The following is a 16,034-nucleotide window of genomic DNA, read 5'->3' as shown; positions in this document are numbered from 1 at the left end:
TAAAATAAAAATTAAAAAAATCTTTAAAAAAATCTCACTATCAGCATACTAGAAGGTAATGTTTCACTTTGAAAAATGAAAAATTTAAATTATACATTGTGGTGGTTTGAATGAACAGGGTCCTTCCTAGGCGTATGTATTTGAACACTTGGTCCCAGGCTGTCTGGAGAGGTTATGGAGCTTTTAGAACGCAGAGCCTTGCAGCAGGAAGCACATCATGATCACCAGGCACAGACTTTGAGGGGTTTGACCTCACCCAGCTTTCGGGTCACACTTTCTGTTTCCCGTGTGCATGGCAGATGTGAACTCTCAGCTCCCTGCCCCTGCTGCCCTGCCTGCTAGTTACCATCTTATCTCCGGCATTAGCACTCTGGAACTGTAATCCAACATAAACTCTTCTATAAATTGCTTTTGGTCGTGGTATTTTTCCACAGCAACAGCAAAGTAACTACTCCACACAGAATCATATTCCCCTACACTGGTCTCTCTCTGACTCCTGTAGCCAAATCCCTTTTCCTCCTCATAAGTCCCTTTCTGTACCATGCTGTATGAAAGATACATTATTTTATGGCTTTAGCATGTTTCTCTGAATTATGTATTTAGCCCCTACATTTAGCCCGCAGTCTCACAAGTCACTTCACACATGTCACAGGGGCATGCCCCCTTCAGCCCACACTTCCCAGTCCCCCCACCACAGCCTTTCTACCCACCTGTAGGGAGAAATCTGGGCATTGTCTGGATCCCGCAGCTCTCTCACCATCTCCTCTCGGTTGCAGTCTAGGAAGTTGACCAGCAGGTCCCACCGACTGATGTGGAAAAGCAGCTCTTTCAGGAAAGACAGATTGCCTTCCTCCAACATCCCCTTTTCCCGCAGCCTCAGAAATAGCTTCTGGGCATCCTCGATGGTCTCCTGCTTCTTGTGTGGGATGTAGTCCAAGCACAGGAACTTGAGGGCAGCCAGGTCTTCACTGCCCAGTTCTTCAGCAATAGCATAAAGACAACTCTGGAAATCCATTCTTATCAAGAGGTAGAAGAGCTGTAACCTGGGTCAACACAAGATGCTAATGATCAAGTGAGGAAGTTAAGTGTCAGCTACCAGCTTGTTTCCTGTCAAAAACTAACTGCATCTACCATATTCCAGACACTTTAGAAGGAAAAAAAATGGAGAATAATAACAGGAAACAAAACAGGAAGTTCCTGATTCTCGGAAGCTTTTGTTTAGAGAGGTGAATATACAGAAAGCCACTGGTCAGATAGTCACCTCCTAGGTGCCTTAACAGTCTTGGGAATAGGGCAAGACACCTTTGGGGAGGAGGCAAGAAAAGCGGCTCTTAAAGGAAAAGTGCATACAAAATGCGGAGACAAATTGGACAGACACCAGAGTTCAGTAGAACAACCCCAAAGAGGCTAGACTAGATTGTTGATGACTCTGCAGGAAGATAGTAAGAGTCCTGGCTGGGAACACGGGCTCCTCCTAGATTGAAACCTGGCTGTATCACTGGCCACTCTGCCTCGGGAAGCTGCTTCCTCAGAGTATTTTACATGTCTTTGTGTGTTAAATGAAGGGTAGAAGTCTACCTTTCTCCTGAAGCTGTGAATCTGGGGTAACATCAAGTAACATTCAGCTACTAACAAACAAAGCCACACCAACTTCCAAGAAAGAGAAACCCCTGGTCATGGAGCTTGTCTCAGTTTGTTGCTATTGTTATGGTAAAAACATCATGACCAAAAGCAACCTGGAGAAGAAAAAGTTCATTTACTGTTATAGCTTTAGAGTCCATCACCCACGGGAAGTCAGGGCAGGAACCTGGAGACAGAAACGGATGCAGAGAATGGAGGAGCAATGCTTACTGCCTTGTTCCTCGTAACTCGCTCCACCTGCCTTCCTGTGGCACCCAAGACCATCAGTGGCACTGCCCACAGTGAGCAGGGCCTTCCACATCAATCGTGACCAAGAAAATACACCACAGACCTGCCTACTAGAGGCTTCGAAATTGCATAAAAATCACCATGTTAACAACAAAGGTTTAAAGAAAGAATTCTCTATCACTTGACAACAAGCCAAAGAAATTGTGAGGCAATGTCCTACTTGCTCATTACATAACCAAACTCCATTAACCTCCAGGAAGTACCCTAAAGGTACCCAAAGAAATGAAATTTGACAAATGGATGTGTTCCATTTTATAGAGTTTGGTAAACTAAGATATGTGCATCATACAATAGACACATATTCAGGATTTCAATGGACAACTGCTTTAGCTTCAGAAAAGGCAGATTCTGTAATTACACATTTGTTAGACGTTGTGGCCATGATGGGAATACTCATACAAATTAAAACAGAAAATGGTCCGACATATGTGTCTAATAAGATGAAAAAAGTTTTTAACATATTATTATATAAAACATGTTTCAAGCGTATCACATAATCCTACAGGACAAGCAATTGTGGAAAGATCTAATTGTACTCTAAAAGAGATGCTTATCAGACAAAAGGGGGTAACAAAGACTCTCAGAAATAGATTTCATAGTGTTTTATTAACCTTAAATTTTTAAAATGGTAATGAACAAAAAAATATAGCTGCTGAAAGACATTGGATTGTGGGGAAAACCCGCTGAGCTAGACCAGCCTGTTTACTTTAAAGATCTTCTAACTCTGGGGGAGAGGTTTTGCCTATATTTCCACAGGAAAAGAAAAGCTATGAGTTCCTTCCAAGTTGATAAAAATCAGACATGACAAGGGGAGAACCCCCTAAAGACCTTGGCTACAGACAAAAGGAGATTGACAAGATCAACAAGATAAGTGATGTATATGTGGTGATGTATATATGACTCTGTACACAGAGACAGCTCTGGGACCTGCTGAGATATAACTGTCTATATACAGCCAATAACACTTGTTGAGCACAAAATTTTCATAACTTTTTATTAGCTACCATCCTTTAAGATGGCAGGAATAGCTATTTATATTGTATTTTGATTATGTGATCAAACTAACCTCTGAAGAAAGGCAGTTGTCTTTCTTTATTGATCTTCCTTAATTAATCTGTGCACCCTGCACGTTCCACATGAATGTCTTTACAGAGCCCACGAGTTGCTTGTAAGGTTTGTATACTGAAGAATGAAAGAGGAGAGAGACAACCCTGACAAGATTCACACTCGGGGACGCTGAGATTCCAGGTCCTTCCATTCCAGCTCCTTGCTTGATTCTACCTCAACTACATCGGAGCTGTTTCCTCTAAAGACTTGCTTCCAGGACAGTTTCAGAACAGCTAATTCACTCATCTAGCCTTTCAGACTATTACAGTCAGGACTTCAGCTAAGCCATAAACTTTCTCAGCACATAGAGACCGAAAGGCAAATGATGCCAGCTAGTCTGCCTTTGACAAGACCAATTTTCCTATTCCCCTTTGGGCCCCCAGAAGGGAATTCCTCACCCCAATTTAGCTAGAAGCAAACAAAAGAAGATTGTTGTCCCAGTCCCTTAGGTTGGAGTGGATAGTTCTGGCTATTTTATAAGTTATAGATATATTGTCATCTTAGTGGATAACTTACAAGTGTGACTTTGGACAGGGAGGAAACTAGAGAGCCTAGACTCAGGGATTTCTACCTTTCGTTTCCTCTTCTCTATCCTTCCTTCTTAGGTAAAGAGAGGAAGATGGAAAGGGAAGGGGAAATATAGTCAAATGGACAGATAGAGATAGGATATTAAATTTACACTTAAACAAAGCATCAAATCACCATAATCTTACATTGGTAGAAACCTTTATATCTGATACAAAATTGAAGTTTTAATTCTTACATTGTTACACTATTTATATATATTGATACAGGTTTAAGGTTTTCATTGGTATAAATCTTTGTATATTAGTACAAAATTTAAAATTAATATTGTTACTCTTAGATAGGCATTATGCCTATGTAACTCATTTAAGAATACAAGGCTTAGATCCAGTCCTTTTAATAGCTGCTGTTACAAACTGTTTAGGATGATTAAGTGATGCAAGTCAGATACTGAAATTCATGGCTTTATTAGATTCTAATTTAGTTAATTACAAGTGTTTTCAAGATTATTTTAATAGTAAATAGCTAAGAGTAATGGATGTTTGACAATTCTGTTATGGTATATGTTTAGATAGTCTTCAAAAGCATCAGAGATTCACAGAATATGGCATTTAATATTATTTCATCATCAAAGATCATATGACTATGAGACAGATGTGTTCATGACAGTATCACATTCCACTTCAAGGAGGCTATTGAGCATCATTACCTCCAGGGGGAGTTGCTTTGATCGTGGCAAGGTAGCCATTGGGCAAGAAGTGCCCTAATTCATCTGCAGACAAAAATACTGTCCAAAAAAGGACAAACAGATGTGGGATAGTCAATTGTTAAGCTCTGTCAAAACAGGGTAAGCTAGTCCTTCAAAGTTCCTGCTTTACTTAGGTCTGTCAGATTGTTCTGGGCCAGAAGGCTAAAGACAGATCCAACATTATAAGAAATTAGGGCAGTCAGCTGTCTCTACAAATTGTATAATCTTGGAAGCTACGTCATTGTGCCTCCTACATATTCAGGTAATATTTAATTCTTTCTCAGACCTCTGATGGGATTGAAGACTAGTTATAGTCTCATAATCAAACTTAAATGGTTTAACATTAAGAAAGATTATCTAGATTTGTAAGCATGGATTTCAGATGGGAATACAAGTTAAAATCAACATAATTTAGACATAGACTTATTAACTCTTTAAATTAGGGTAGGTGGTAGAGTACTTTATCTAACTGACAAATATGATAGACTAGATGTTAAGTGTATATCCTGCTTTACAATTTACATAATTGTTATGGTTGTGCTCAATTTATACCTGAAAGAAAAGATCCTTTTTTATTGAACAAAAGAGGGAAATGCTGTGGGTTCCCTGATGCTGTTTGTATTCTGATGTTAATTCTGCTTCCTCAAGACAGGCTGCTCCCTGTCAATCAGCTGATCACATACTCATGAGACCTCATGTGAATCTTTTCCCCATTTGAACTGGTCAAATAAAGACTAAAGGCTGTGATTGGGCAGTGGAAGGGAAAGGTGGGATGGGAGGTCTTGGAGAGTGGGGGCAGTTAGGAGGAGAAAGAGAAGAAGGAAGGGAGAAGAGAGAGGAAGAGGAGGAAACGAAGATGGAGCCAGGAGAAACTAGTATAGCACTAGATCTGCCCAATCTAGGCATACAGCTTATAAATACAATAACCAGATTGTGTGTTTCTTATATTGGGTTGAAAACTAATGCAACAGGGTTGGGTTTTTTGTTTGTTTGTTTGTTCTTGCTTTTGCTCTGTGTTTTCATTTTTTTTCTTCTTCTTCTTTTTTTTTTTCTTTTGATTTTTTGAGACAGGGTTTCTCTGTATAGTCCTGGTTGTCCTGGAGCTCACTCTGTAAACCAGGCTGGCCTTGAACTCAGAAATCCACCTGAATCTGCCTCCCAAGTGCTGAGATTAAAGGCTTGTGCCACCAAGCCCAGCTGTTTTCATTTTTTGAAACAGGTCCTTTACCAACCAGTGGTGGCACACACCTTTACTCCCAGTACTCAGGAAGCAGAAACAAGTGGATATCTGAGTTCAAGACCAGCCTGGTCTACAGTGTGAGTTCCAGGGTAGCCAGGGCTACATAGAGAGACCCTGTATAGACAGAAAAATAGAGAGGGAGGTCACAACAGTCACCAGAAATACAGACCACAAAGACCAAAAGACCAAAAGCAAAACAGAAACCAAGGCCAAGTAACATATAAAGGGATACCTCTCAGAATTACATCTGATTCCTCAATGGAAACTCTAAAAGACAGAAAGGCCTGAACAGATGTCTTGCAGACTCTTATGAGATCACAGATAACAGCCCAGACTACTATACCCAGCAAAATTTCAATTATTATAGATGGAGAAAACAAGATACTCCATTACAAAGTCAAATTTAAATAATATCTATCCACAAATCTAGCCCTACACAAGGTATTAGAAGGAAAGCTCCAACCCAAGAAGATTAACTATAACTATGAAAACATGAAATAAATAATCTCACACTAGCAAAACCCAGAGAAGGGAAACACACACACACACATGTTGGGAGCCGCGCCCACATTCGCCTTTACAAGATGGCGCTGACAGCTGTGTTCTAAGTGGTAAACAAATAATCTGCGCATGTGCCGAGGGTGGTTCTCCACTCCATGTGCTCTGCCTTCCCCGTGACGTCAACTCGGCCGATGGGCTGCAGCCAATCAGGGAGTGACACGTCCTAGGCGAAGGATAATTCTCCTTAATAGGGACGGGGTTTCGTTTTCTCTCTCTCTTGCTTCTTACACTCTTGCTCCTGAAGATGTAAGCAATAAAGTTTTGCCGCAGAAGATTCTGGTCTGTGGTGTTCTTCCTGGCCGGGCGTGAGAACGCTTCTAATAACAATTGGTGCCGAATTCCGGGACGAGAAAAAACTCGGGACTGGCGCAAGGAAGATCCCTCATTCCAGAACCAGAACTGCGGGTCGCGGTAATAAAGGTTCCCGTAAAGCAGACTGTTAAGAAGGATTCAACTGCATGAATTCAGAACTTTTCAGCTGGGGAACGAGAGTACCAGTGAGTATAGCTTTACGAGGTAAGCCTGGCCTTGAACTTTCTAAGGAAATTCAAGACAGTCTATCAGAAGTAAAGTGGAAAATGTTTGGCCTTGAATTTTTTCTGGTGTTAGGAGCCCTTTTGTTCCTTTTCACATGTTATCAAGTGATTAAGATAGGGCTGAAAATTCTAGAGGAAATTCAGGACAAGCTATCAGAAGTAAAGTGGGGAGAGAGAGTAGGAACAAAGAGGAAATATGGTACACAAAATAAGTATACAGGCCTTTCCAAGGGTCTTGAACCCGAGGAAAAGTTAAGGTTAGGTAGGAATACCTGGAGAGAGATTAGAAGAAAAAGAGGAAAAAGGGAAAAGAAGAAAGATCAATTAGCGGAGGTCTCTAGGAAAAGGAGCCTGTGCTCATCGCTGGATGGGCTCGGGGAGCCAGCTCTTGGTAGCTCTGAATCAGATGATGAATTCTCCTCTGAAGAAACAGACTGGGAGGAAGAAGCAGCTCATTATGAGAAAAAAGGGTACCAGCCAGGTAAAGTGCTAGCTAATCAGTTAAGGAAGCCAAAAGCGGCTGGCGAAGGCCAGTTTGCTGATTGGCCTCAGGGCAGTCGGTTTCAAGGTCCGCCCTATGCGGAGTCCCCGCCCTGCGTAGTGCGTCAGAGATGCGCAGAGAGGCAATGCGCAGAGAGATGCGCAGAGAGGCAATGCACAGAGAGATGCGCAGAGAGGCAATGCGCAGAGAGATGCGCAGAGAGGCAGTGCGCAGAGAGGCAGTGCGCAGAGAGGCAGTGCGCAGACTCATTCATTCCCAGAGAGGAACAAAGGAAAATACAACAGGCATTTCCAGTCTTTGAAGGAGCCGAGGGTGGGCGTGTCCACGCTCCGGTAGAATACTTACAAATTAAAGAACTTGCCGAGTCGGTCCGTAAATACGGAACCAATGCTAATTTTACCTTGGTGCAGTTAGACAGGCTTGCCGGCATGGCACTAACTCCTGCCGACTGGCAAACGGTTGTAAAAGCCGCTCTCCCTAGTATGGGCAAATATATGGAATGGAGAGCTCTTTGGCATGAAACTGCACAAGCGCAGGCCCGAGCAAACGCAGCTGCTTTGACTCCAGAGCAGAGAGATTGGACTTTTGACTTGTTAACGGGTCAGGGAGCTTATTCTGCTGATCAAACAAACTACCATTGGGGAGCTTATGCCCAAGTTTCCTCCACGGCTATTAGGGCCTGGAAGGCGCTCTCCCGAGCAGGTGAAACCACTGGTCAATTAACAAAAGTTGTCCAGGGACCTCAGGAATCCTTCTCAGATTTTGTGGCCAGAATGACAGAGGCAGCAGAGCGTATTTTTGGAGATTCAGAGCAAGCCGCGCCTCTGGTAGAACAGCTAATCTATGAGCAAGCCACAAAGGAGTGCCGAGCGGCCATAGCCCCAAGAAAGAACAAAGGCTTACAAGACTGGCTCAGGGTCTGTCGAGAGCTTGGGGGACCTCTCACCAATGCAGGCTTAGCGGCCGCCATCCTTCAATCTCAGAACCGCTCCATGGGCAGAAATGATCAGAGGACATGTTTTAATTGCGGAAAGCCTGGGCATTTTAAGAAAGATTGCAGAGCTCCAGATAAACAGGGAGGGACTCTCACTCTTTGCTCTAAGTGTGGCAAGGGTTATCATAGAGCCGACCAGTGTCGCTCTGTGAGGGATATAAAGGGCAGAATTCTTCCCCCACCTGATAGTCAATCAGCTTATGTGCCAAAAAACGGGTCATCGGGCCCTCGGTCCCAGGGCCCTCAAAGATATGGGAACCGGTTTGTCAGGACCCAGGAAGCAGTCAGAGAGGCGACCCAGGAAGACCCACAAGGGTGGACCTGCGTGCCGCCTCCGACTTCCTATTAATGCCTCAAATGAGTATTCAGCCGGTGCCAGTGGAGCCTATACCATCCTTGCCCCCGGGAACCATGGGCCTTATTCTCGGCCGGGGTTCACTCACCTTGCAGGGCTTAGTAGTCCACCCTGGAGTTATGGATTGTCAACATTCCCCTGAAATACAGGTCCTGTGCTCAAGCCCTAAGGGCGTTTTTTCTATTAGTAAAGGAGATAGGATAGCTCAGCTGCTGCTCCTCCCTGATAATACCAGGGAGAAATCTGCAGGACCTGAGATAAAGAAAATGGGCTCCTCAGGAAATGATTCTGCCTATTTGGTTGTATCTTTAAATGATAGACCTAAGCTCCGCCTTAAGATTAACGGAAAAGAGTTTGAAGGCATCCTTGATACCGGAGCAGATAAAAGTATAATCTCTACACATTGGTGGCCCAAAGCGTGGCCCACCACAGAGTCATCTCATTCATTACAGGGCCTAGGATATCAATCATGTCCCACTATAAGCTCCGTTGCCTTGACGTGGGAATCCTCTGAAGGACAGCAAGGGAAATTCATACCTTATGTGCTCCCACTCCCGGTTAACCTCTGGGGAAGGGATATTATGCAGCATTTGGGCCTTATTTTGTCCAATGAAAACGCCCCATCGGGAGGGTATTCAACTAAAGCAAAAAATATCATGGCAAAGATGGGTTATAAAGAAGGAAAAGGGTTAGGACATCAAGAACAGGGAAGGATAGAGCCTATCTTACCTAATGGAAACCAAGACAGACAGGGTCTGGGTTTTCCATAGCGGCCATTGGGGCAGCACGACCCATACCATGGAAAACAGGGGACCCAGTGTGGGTTCCTCAATGGCACCTATCCTCTGAAAAACTAGAAGCTGTGATTCAACTGGTAGAGGAACAATTAAAACTAGGCCATATTGAGCCATCTACCTCACCTTGGAATACTCCAATTTTTGTAATTAAGAAAAAGTCAGGAAAGTGGAGACTGCTCCATGACCTCAGAGCCATTAATGAGCAAATGAACTTATTTGGCCCAGTACAGAGGGGTCTCCCTGTACTTTCCGCCTTACCACGTGGCTGGAATTTAATTATTATAGATATTAAAGATTGTTTCTTTTCTATACCTTTGTGTCCAAGGGATAGGCCCAGATTTGCCTTTACCATCCCCTCTATTAATCACATGGAACCTGATAAGAGGTATCAATGGAAGGTCTTACCACAGGGAATGTCCAATAGTCCTACAATGTGCCAACTTTATGTGCAAGAAGCTCTTTTGCCAGTGAGGGAACAATTCCCCTCTTTAATTTTGCTCCTTTACATGGATGACATCCTCCTGTGCCATAAAGACCTTACCATGCTACAAAAGGCATATCCTTTTCTACTTAAAACTTTAAGTCAGTGGGGTTTACAGATAGCCACAGAAAAGGTCCAAATTTCTGATACAGGACAATTCTTGGGCTCTGTGGTGTCCCCAGATAAGATTGTGCCCCAAAAGGTAGAGATAAGAAGAGATCACCTCCATACCTTAAATGATTTTCAAAAGCTGTTGGGAGATATTAATTGGCTCAGACCTTTTTTAAAGATTCCTTCCGCTGAGTTAAGGCCTTTGTTTGGTATTTTAGAAGGAGATCCTCATATCTCCTCCCCTAGGACTCTTACTCTAGCTGCTAACCAGGCCTTACAAAAAGTGGAAAATGCCTTACAGAATGCACAATTACAATGTATTGAGGATTCGCAGCCTTTCAGTTTGTGTGTCTTTAAGACAGCACAATTGCCAACTGCAGTTTTGTGGCAGAATGGGCCATTGTTGTGGATCCATCCAAACGTATCCCCAGCTAAAATAATAGATTGGTATCCTGATGCAATTGCACAGCTTGCCCTTAAAGGTCTAAAAGCAGCAATCACCCACTTTGGGCGAAGTCCATATCTTTTAATTGTACCTTATACCGCTGCACAGGTTCAAACCTTGGCAGCCACATCTAATGATTGGGCAGTTTTAGTTACCTCCTTTTCAGGACAAATAGATAACCATTATCCAAAACATCCACTTTTACAGTTTGTCCAAAATCAATCTGTTGTGTTTCCACAAATAACAGTAAGAAACCCACTTAAAAATGGGATTGTGGTATATACTGATGGATCAAAAACTGGCATAGGTGCCTATGTGGCTAATGGTAAAGTGGTATCCAAACAGTATAATGAAATTTCACCTCAAGTGGTAGAATGTTTAGTGGTCTTAGAAGTTTTAAAAACCTTTTTAGAACCCCTTAATATTGTGTCAGATTCCTGTTATGTGGTTAATGCAGTAAATCTTTTAGAAGTGGCTGGAGTGATTAAGCCTTCCAGTAGAGTAGCCAATATTTTTCAGCAGATACAATTAGTTTTGTTATCTAGAAGATTTCCTGTTTATATTACTCATGTTAGAGCCCATTCAGGCCTACCTGGCCCCATGGCTCTGGGAAATGATTTGGCAGATAAGGCCACTAAAGTGATGGCTGCTGCCCTATCATCCCCGGTAGAGGCTGCAAGAAATTTTCATAACAATTTTCATGTGACGGCTGAAACATTACGCAGTCGTTTCTCCCTGACAAGAAAAGAAGCCCGTGACATTGTTACTCAATGTCAAAGCTGCTGTGAGTTCTTGCCAGTTCCTCATGTGGGAATTAACCCACGCGGTATTCGACCTCTACAGGTCTGGCAAATGGATGTTACACATGTTTCTTCCTTTGGAAAACTTCAATATCTCCATGTGTCCATTGACACATGTTCTGGCATCATGTTTGCTTCTCCGTTAACCGGAGAAAAAGCCTCACATGTGATTCAACATTGTCTTGAGGCATGGAGTGCTTGGGGGAAACCCAGACTCCTTAAGACTGATAATGGACCAGCTTATACGTCTCAAAAATTCCAACAGTTCTGCCGTCAGATGGACGTGACCCACCTGACTGGACTTCCATACAACCCTCAAGGACAGGGTATTGTTGAGCGTGCGCATCGCACCCTCAAAACCTATCTTATAAAACAGAAGAGGGGAATTGAAGAGATTTTACCCCGAGCACCAAGAGTGTCTGTGTCTTTGGCACTCTTTACACTCAATTTTTTAAATATTGATGCTCATGGCCATACTGCGGCTGAACGTCATTGTTCAGAGCCAGATAGGCCCAATGAGATGGTTAAATGGAAAAATGTCCTTGATAATAAATGGTATGGCCCGGATCCTATTTTGATAAGATCCAGGGGAGCTATCTGTGTTTTCCCACAGAATGAAGACAACCCATTTTGGATACCAGAAAGACTCACCCGAAAAATCCAGACTGACCAAGGGAATACTGATGTCCCTCGTCTTGGTGATGTCCAGGGCGTCAATAATAAAAAGAGAGCAGCGTTGGGGGAGAATGTCGATATTTCCACTCCCAATGACGGTGATGTATAATGCTCAAGTATTCTCCTGCTTTTTTACCACTAACTAGGAACTGGGTTTAGCCTTGATTCAGACAGCCTTGGCTCTGTCTGGACAGGTCCAGACGACTGACACCATTAACACTTTGTCAGCCTCAGTGACTACAGTCATAGATAAACAGGCCTCAACTAATGTCTAGATACAGAGAGGTCTCATGCTGGTTAATCAACTCATAGATCTTGTCCAGAAACAACTAGATGTATTATGGCAAATAGCTCAGCTGAGATGTGAACAAAAGTTTCCGAGATTGTGTGTTACTTCCATTCAGTATGAGAAATTTACTAGGACAGCTAATTTGTCAAAAAGTCTTTTTCAGTATATGTTACAGAATTGGACGGCTGAATTTGAACAGATCCCTTCGGGAATTGAGACTTCAGGTCAACTCCACGCGCTTGGACCTGTCGCTGACCAAAGGATTACCCAATTGGATCTCCTCAGCATTTTCCTTCTTTAAAAAATGGGTGGGATTAATATTATTTGGAGATACACTTTGCTGTGGATTAGTGTTGCTTCTTTGATTGGTCTGTAAGCTTAAGGCCCAAACTAGGAGAGACAAGGTGGTTATTGCCCAGGCGCTTGCAGGACTAGAACATGGAGCTTCCCCTGATATATCTATGCTTAGGCAATAGGTCGCTGGCCACTCAGCTCTTATATCCCATGAGGCTAGTCTCATTGCACGGGATAGAGTGAGTGTGCTTCAGCAGCCCGAGAGAGTTGCACGGCTAAGCACTGCAGTAGAAAGGCTCTGCGGCATATATGAGCCTATTCTAGGGAGACATGTCATCTTTCAAGAAGGTTGAGTGTCCAAGTGTCCTTCTCTCCAGGCAAAACGACACGGGAGCAGGTCAGGGTTGCTCTGGGTAAAAGCCTGTGAGCCTAAGAGCTAATCCTGTACATGGCTCCTTTACCTACACACTGGGGATTTGACCTCTATCTCCACTCTCATTAATATGGGTGGCCTATTTGCTCTTATTAAAAGGAAAGGGGGAGATGTTGGGAGCCGCGCCCACATTCGCCTTTACAAGATGGCGCTGACAGCTGTGTTCTAAGTGGTAAACAAATAATCTGCGCATGTGCCGAGGGTGGTTCTCCACTCCATGTGCTCTGCCTTCCCCGTGACGTCAACTCGGCCGATGGGCTGCAGCCAATCAGGGAGTGACACGTCCTAGGCGAAGGATAATTCTCCTTAATAGGGACGGGGTTTCGTTTTCTCTCTCTCTTGCTTCTTACACTCTTGCTCCTGAAGATGTAAGCAATAAAGTTTTGCCGCAGAAGATTCTGGTCTGTGGTGTTCTTCCTGGCCGGGCGTGAGAACGCTTCTAATAACACACACACACACACACACACACACACCACCATCACTAACAACAACAAAATAACAGGAATTAATAATCTTTGGTCATTAATATCTCTCAATATCAGTAGACTCAATTCCCCAATAAAAAAAACACCGGCTACAAGAATGGCTATGAAAACATGATCCTTCCTTATGCAGCATAAAAGAAATACACCTCACCAACAAAGAGACATTACCTCAGAGTAAAAGATAGAAAAACCATTTTCCAAGTAAATGGACAGAGGAAGAAAGCTGTTATATCTTTTGAAATATCCAACAAGATAGAGTTCAAACCAAAATTAATCAAAAGAGATGGGGAAGGATACCATACTCATCAAACAAAAAATCCTTAACATCTCTACCCCAAAGATAAGAGCACCCACATTCATAAAAGGAACATTGCAAAGGCTTAAATTACACATTGAACCTCACACATGATTAGTGGAAGACTTAAATACCCCATTGTCATTAATGGACAGGGCATCCAGGCAAAACTAAGTAGAGAAATAGTGGAGCTAACAGAAGTTATGAACCAAATGGACCTAACAGCTATCTATACAACATTTCACCCAAACACAACAGAATGTACCTTCTTCTTAGCACTTTGTCAGCTTTTTCCAAAATTGACCACGTGTTCAGTCACAAAGCAATTATCAACAGATACAAGAAAATTGAAATAAGCTCTTTTATCAGACTACCACAGATTAAAGCTCGATTTCAACAACAACAGAAGCAACAGAAAGTCTACAGTTTGTAGTAATTGACCATCTCTCTACTGCATGACTACTGGGTCAAGGCAAAAATAAAGAAAGAAATCAGAGACTTCCTAGAATTCAATGAAAATTAATGCCAGACATACCCAGACTTATGGAACAGAATGAAAGCAATGCTAAGAGGAAAGTTCATAGCACTAAGTGGCTTCATAAAGAAGATTTCATACTAGCAAGTTAACAGCACACCTGAAAGCTCTAGAACAAAAAAGAAGCAAACACACTCAGGAGGAGTATATGGTAGGAAATAATCAAACTGAGGGCTGAAATTACTAAAATAGAAATGAGAATAATACAAAGCAATCAATGAAATAAAGAGTTAGTTCTTTGAGAGCCAACAAGATAAACTTTTATCTAGATTAACTAAAAAGAAGAGAGAATATCCAAATGAACAAAATTAGAAACGAAAAGGGGGATTTAAAACAACACTAAGGAAATGGAAAGAATCATTCAGTCATACTTCAAAACCCTGTACCCCACAAAATTGAAATATCTAAGACAAATGGACATTTTGATAGATACCACTCTCCAAAGTTAAATCAATATCAGATAAACATTTTTAAAAGACCTATAACCCCCAAGGAAATGGAAGTAGTCATTAAAAGTCTCCCAACTCAAAAACAAATGAACAAAAACCAAACAACAACAACAACAACAACCAAAACCAAAAACATAAAAACAGATCCAGAAGATTTTAGCACAGATTTCTACCAGACTTTCAAAGAAAGAACTAATGCCAATTCTCCTCAAGTTATTCCACAAAACAGAAACAGAAGAAACATTGCCAAAATTGTTTTATGAGGCCATTCACCCTGATACTGAAACCACATAAAGATTCAACAAAGAAAGAGAATTACAGATCAATTCCCCCATGAACACCGATGCAAAAATGTTCAATAAAATACTCACAAACCAAATCCAAGAACACACCAAAAAGATCATCTACCTTGATCAAGTAGGCTTCATCCTAGAGATGCAGGGATGACGCAACATATGAAAATCTATCAATGTAATAGATCATATAAAGGAACTGAAAGACAAAACCCTACATTGTCATCTCATTAGATGTGGAAAAAGCCTTTGACACAATCCAACACCCATTCATTTTAAAAGTCTGGAAGAGATTTGGGATACAATGGACATACCTAAACATGATAAGGAACCCAGAAAAATATAATTAAAAAAAAAGAAAGCATAGTAAAGTAAACAATTTACAGCAAGCGTATAGCCAATATCAAATTAAATGGAGAGAAACTCAAAAGCAATTCCACTAAAATCAGGAGCAAGTCAAGGCTGTCCTCTTTCTCTGTATCTATTCAGCATAGTGCTGGAAGTTCCAGCTAGTCAGTAAGACAAAAGGAGATCAAGAAGACACAAATTGTAATGGAAGAAGTCAAAGTATTGCTATTTGCAGATGATATGATAGTATACATATGTGACCTCAAAAATTCTACCAGGGAACTCCTACAGCTGATAAACACTTTTGGTGAAGTGGCTGGATACAAGATTAACAAAACAAACAAACAGACGAACAAACAAAAAAGTCACTAGCCCTTCTATACATAAATAATAAATCACTGAGAAAAAAAATCAGGGGAACAGCATCCTTCACAATAGTCACAGATACTATAAAATATCTTGGGGTAACTCTAACCAAGCAACTGAAAGACTTGCATGACAAAAGATTAAAGTCTTTGAAGAAAGAAAATGAAGAAGTTTATCAGAAGATGGAAAGATCTCCCATGCTCATAGATCAGTAGGATTAACAAAGTAAAAATGGCCATTTTAGGCCAGGCAGTGGTGGCACATGCCTGTAATCCCAGCACTTGGGAGGCAGAGGCAGGCAGATTTCAGAGTACGAGACCAGCCTGGTCTACAAAGTGAGTTCCAGGACAGCCAGGACTACACAGAGAAACCTTGTCTTGAAAAAACAAAATAAATAAATAAATGGCCACTTTATCAAAAGCAATCTCCAGATTCAATGCT

The 16,034-nt window shown here is 42.0% G+C and overlaps 1 protein-coding gene across 4 annotated transcripts in view; it reads right to left on the bottom strand.

Annotated features, from left to right (window-relative positions):
* The window catches only part of Casp8 (caspase 8), a 52,271-nt gene that overhangs the window by 22,546 nt on the left and 13,691 nt on the right, over positions 1 to 16,034 (bottom strand). For all 4 annotated transcript variants that reach the window (XM_006495634.4, NM_009812.2, NM_001277926.1 and 1 more), the window contains one exon: positions 711 to 1,043. In XM_006495634.4, the coding sequence (XP_006495697.1) occupies positions 711 to 1,043 (333 nt within the window). The remainder of the gene's footprint in view (positions 1 to 710; positions 1,044 to 16,034) is intronic.

Source organism: Mus musculus, chromosome 1 (genome assembly GCF_000001635.26).
Source record: "Mus musculus strain C57BL/6J chromosome 1, GRCm38.p6 C57BL/6J".
NCBI lineage: Eukaryota > Metazoa > Chordata > Mammalia > Rodentia > Muridae > Mus > Mus musculus.
Note: the sequence above shows the minus strand (reverse complement) of the source record. Positions and strands in the feature narration are given on the sequence as shown.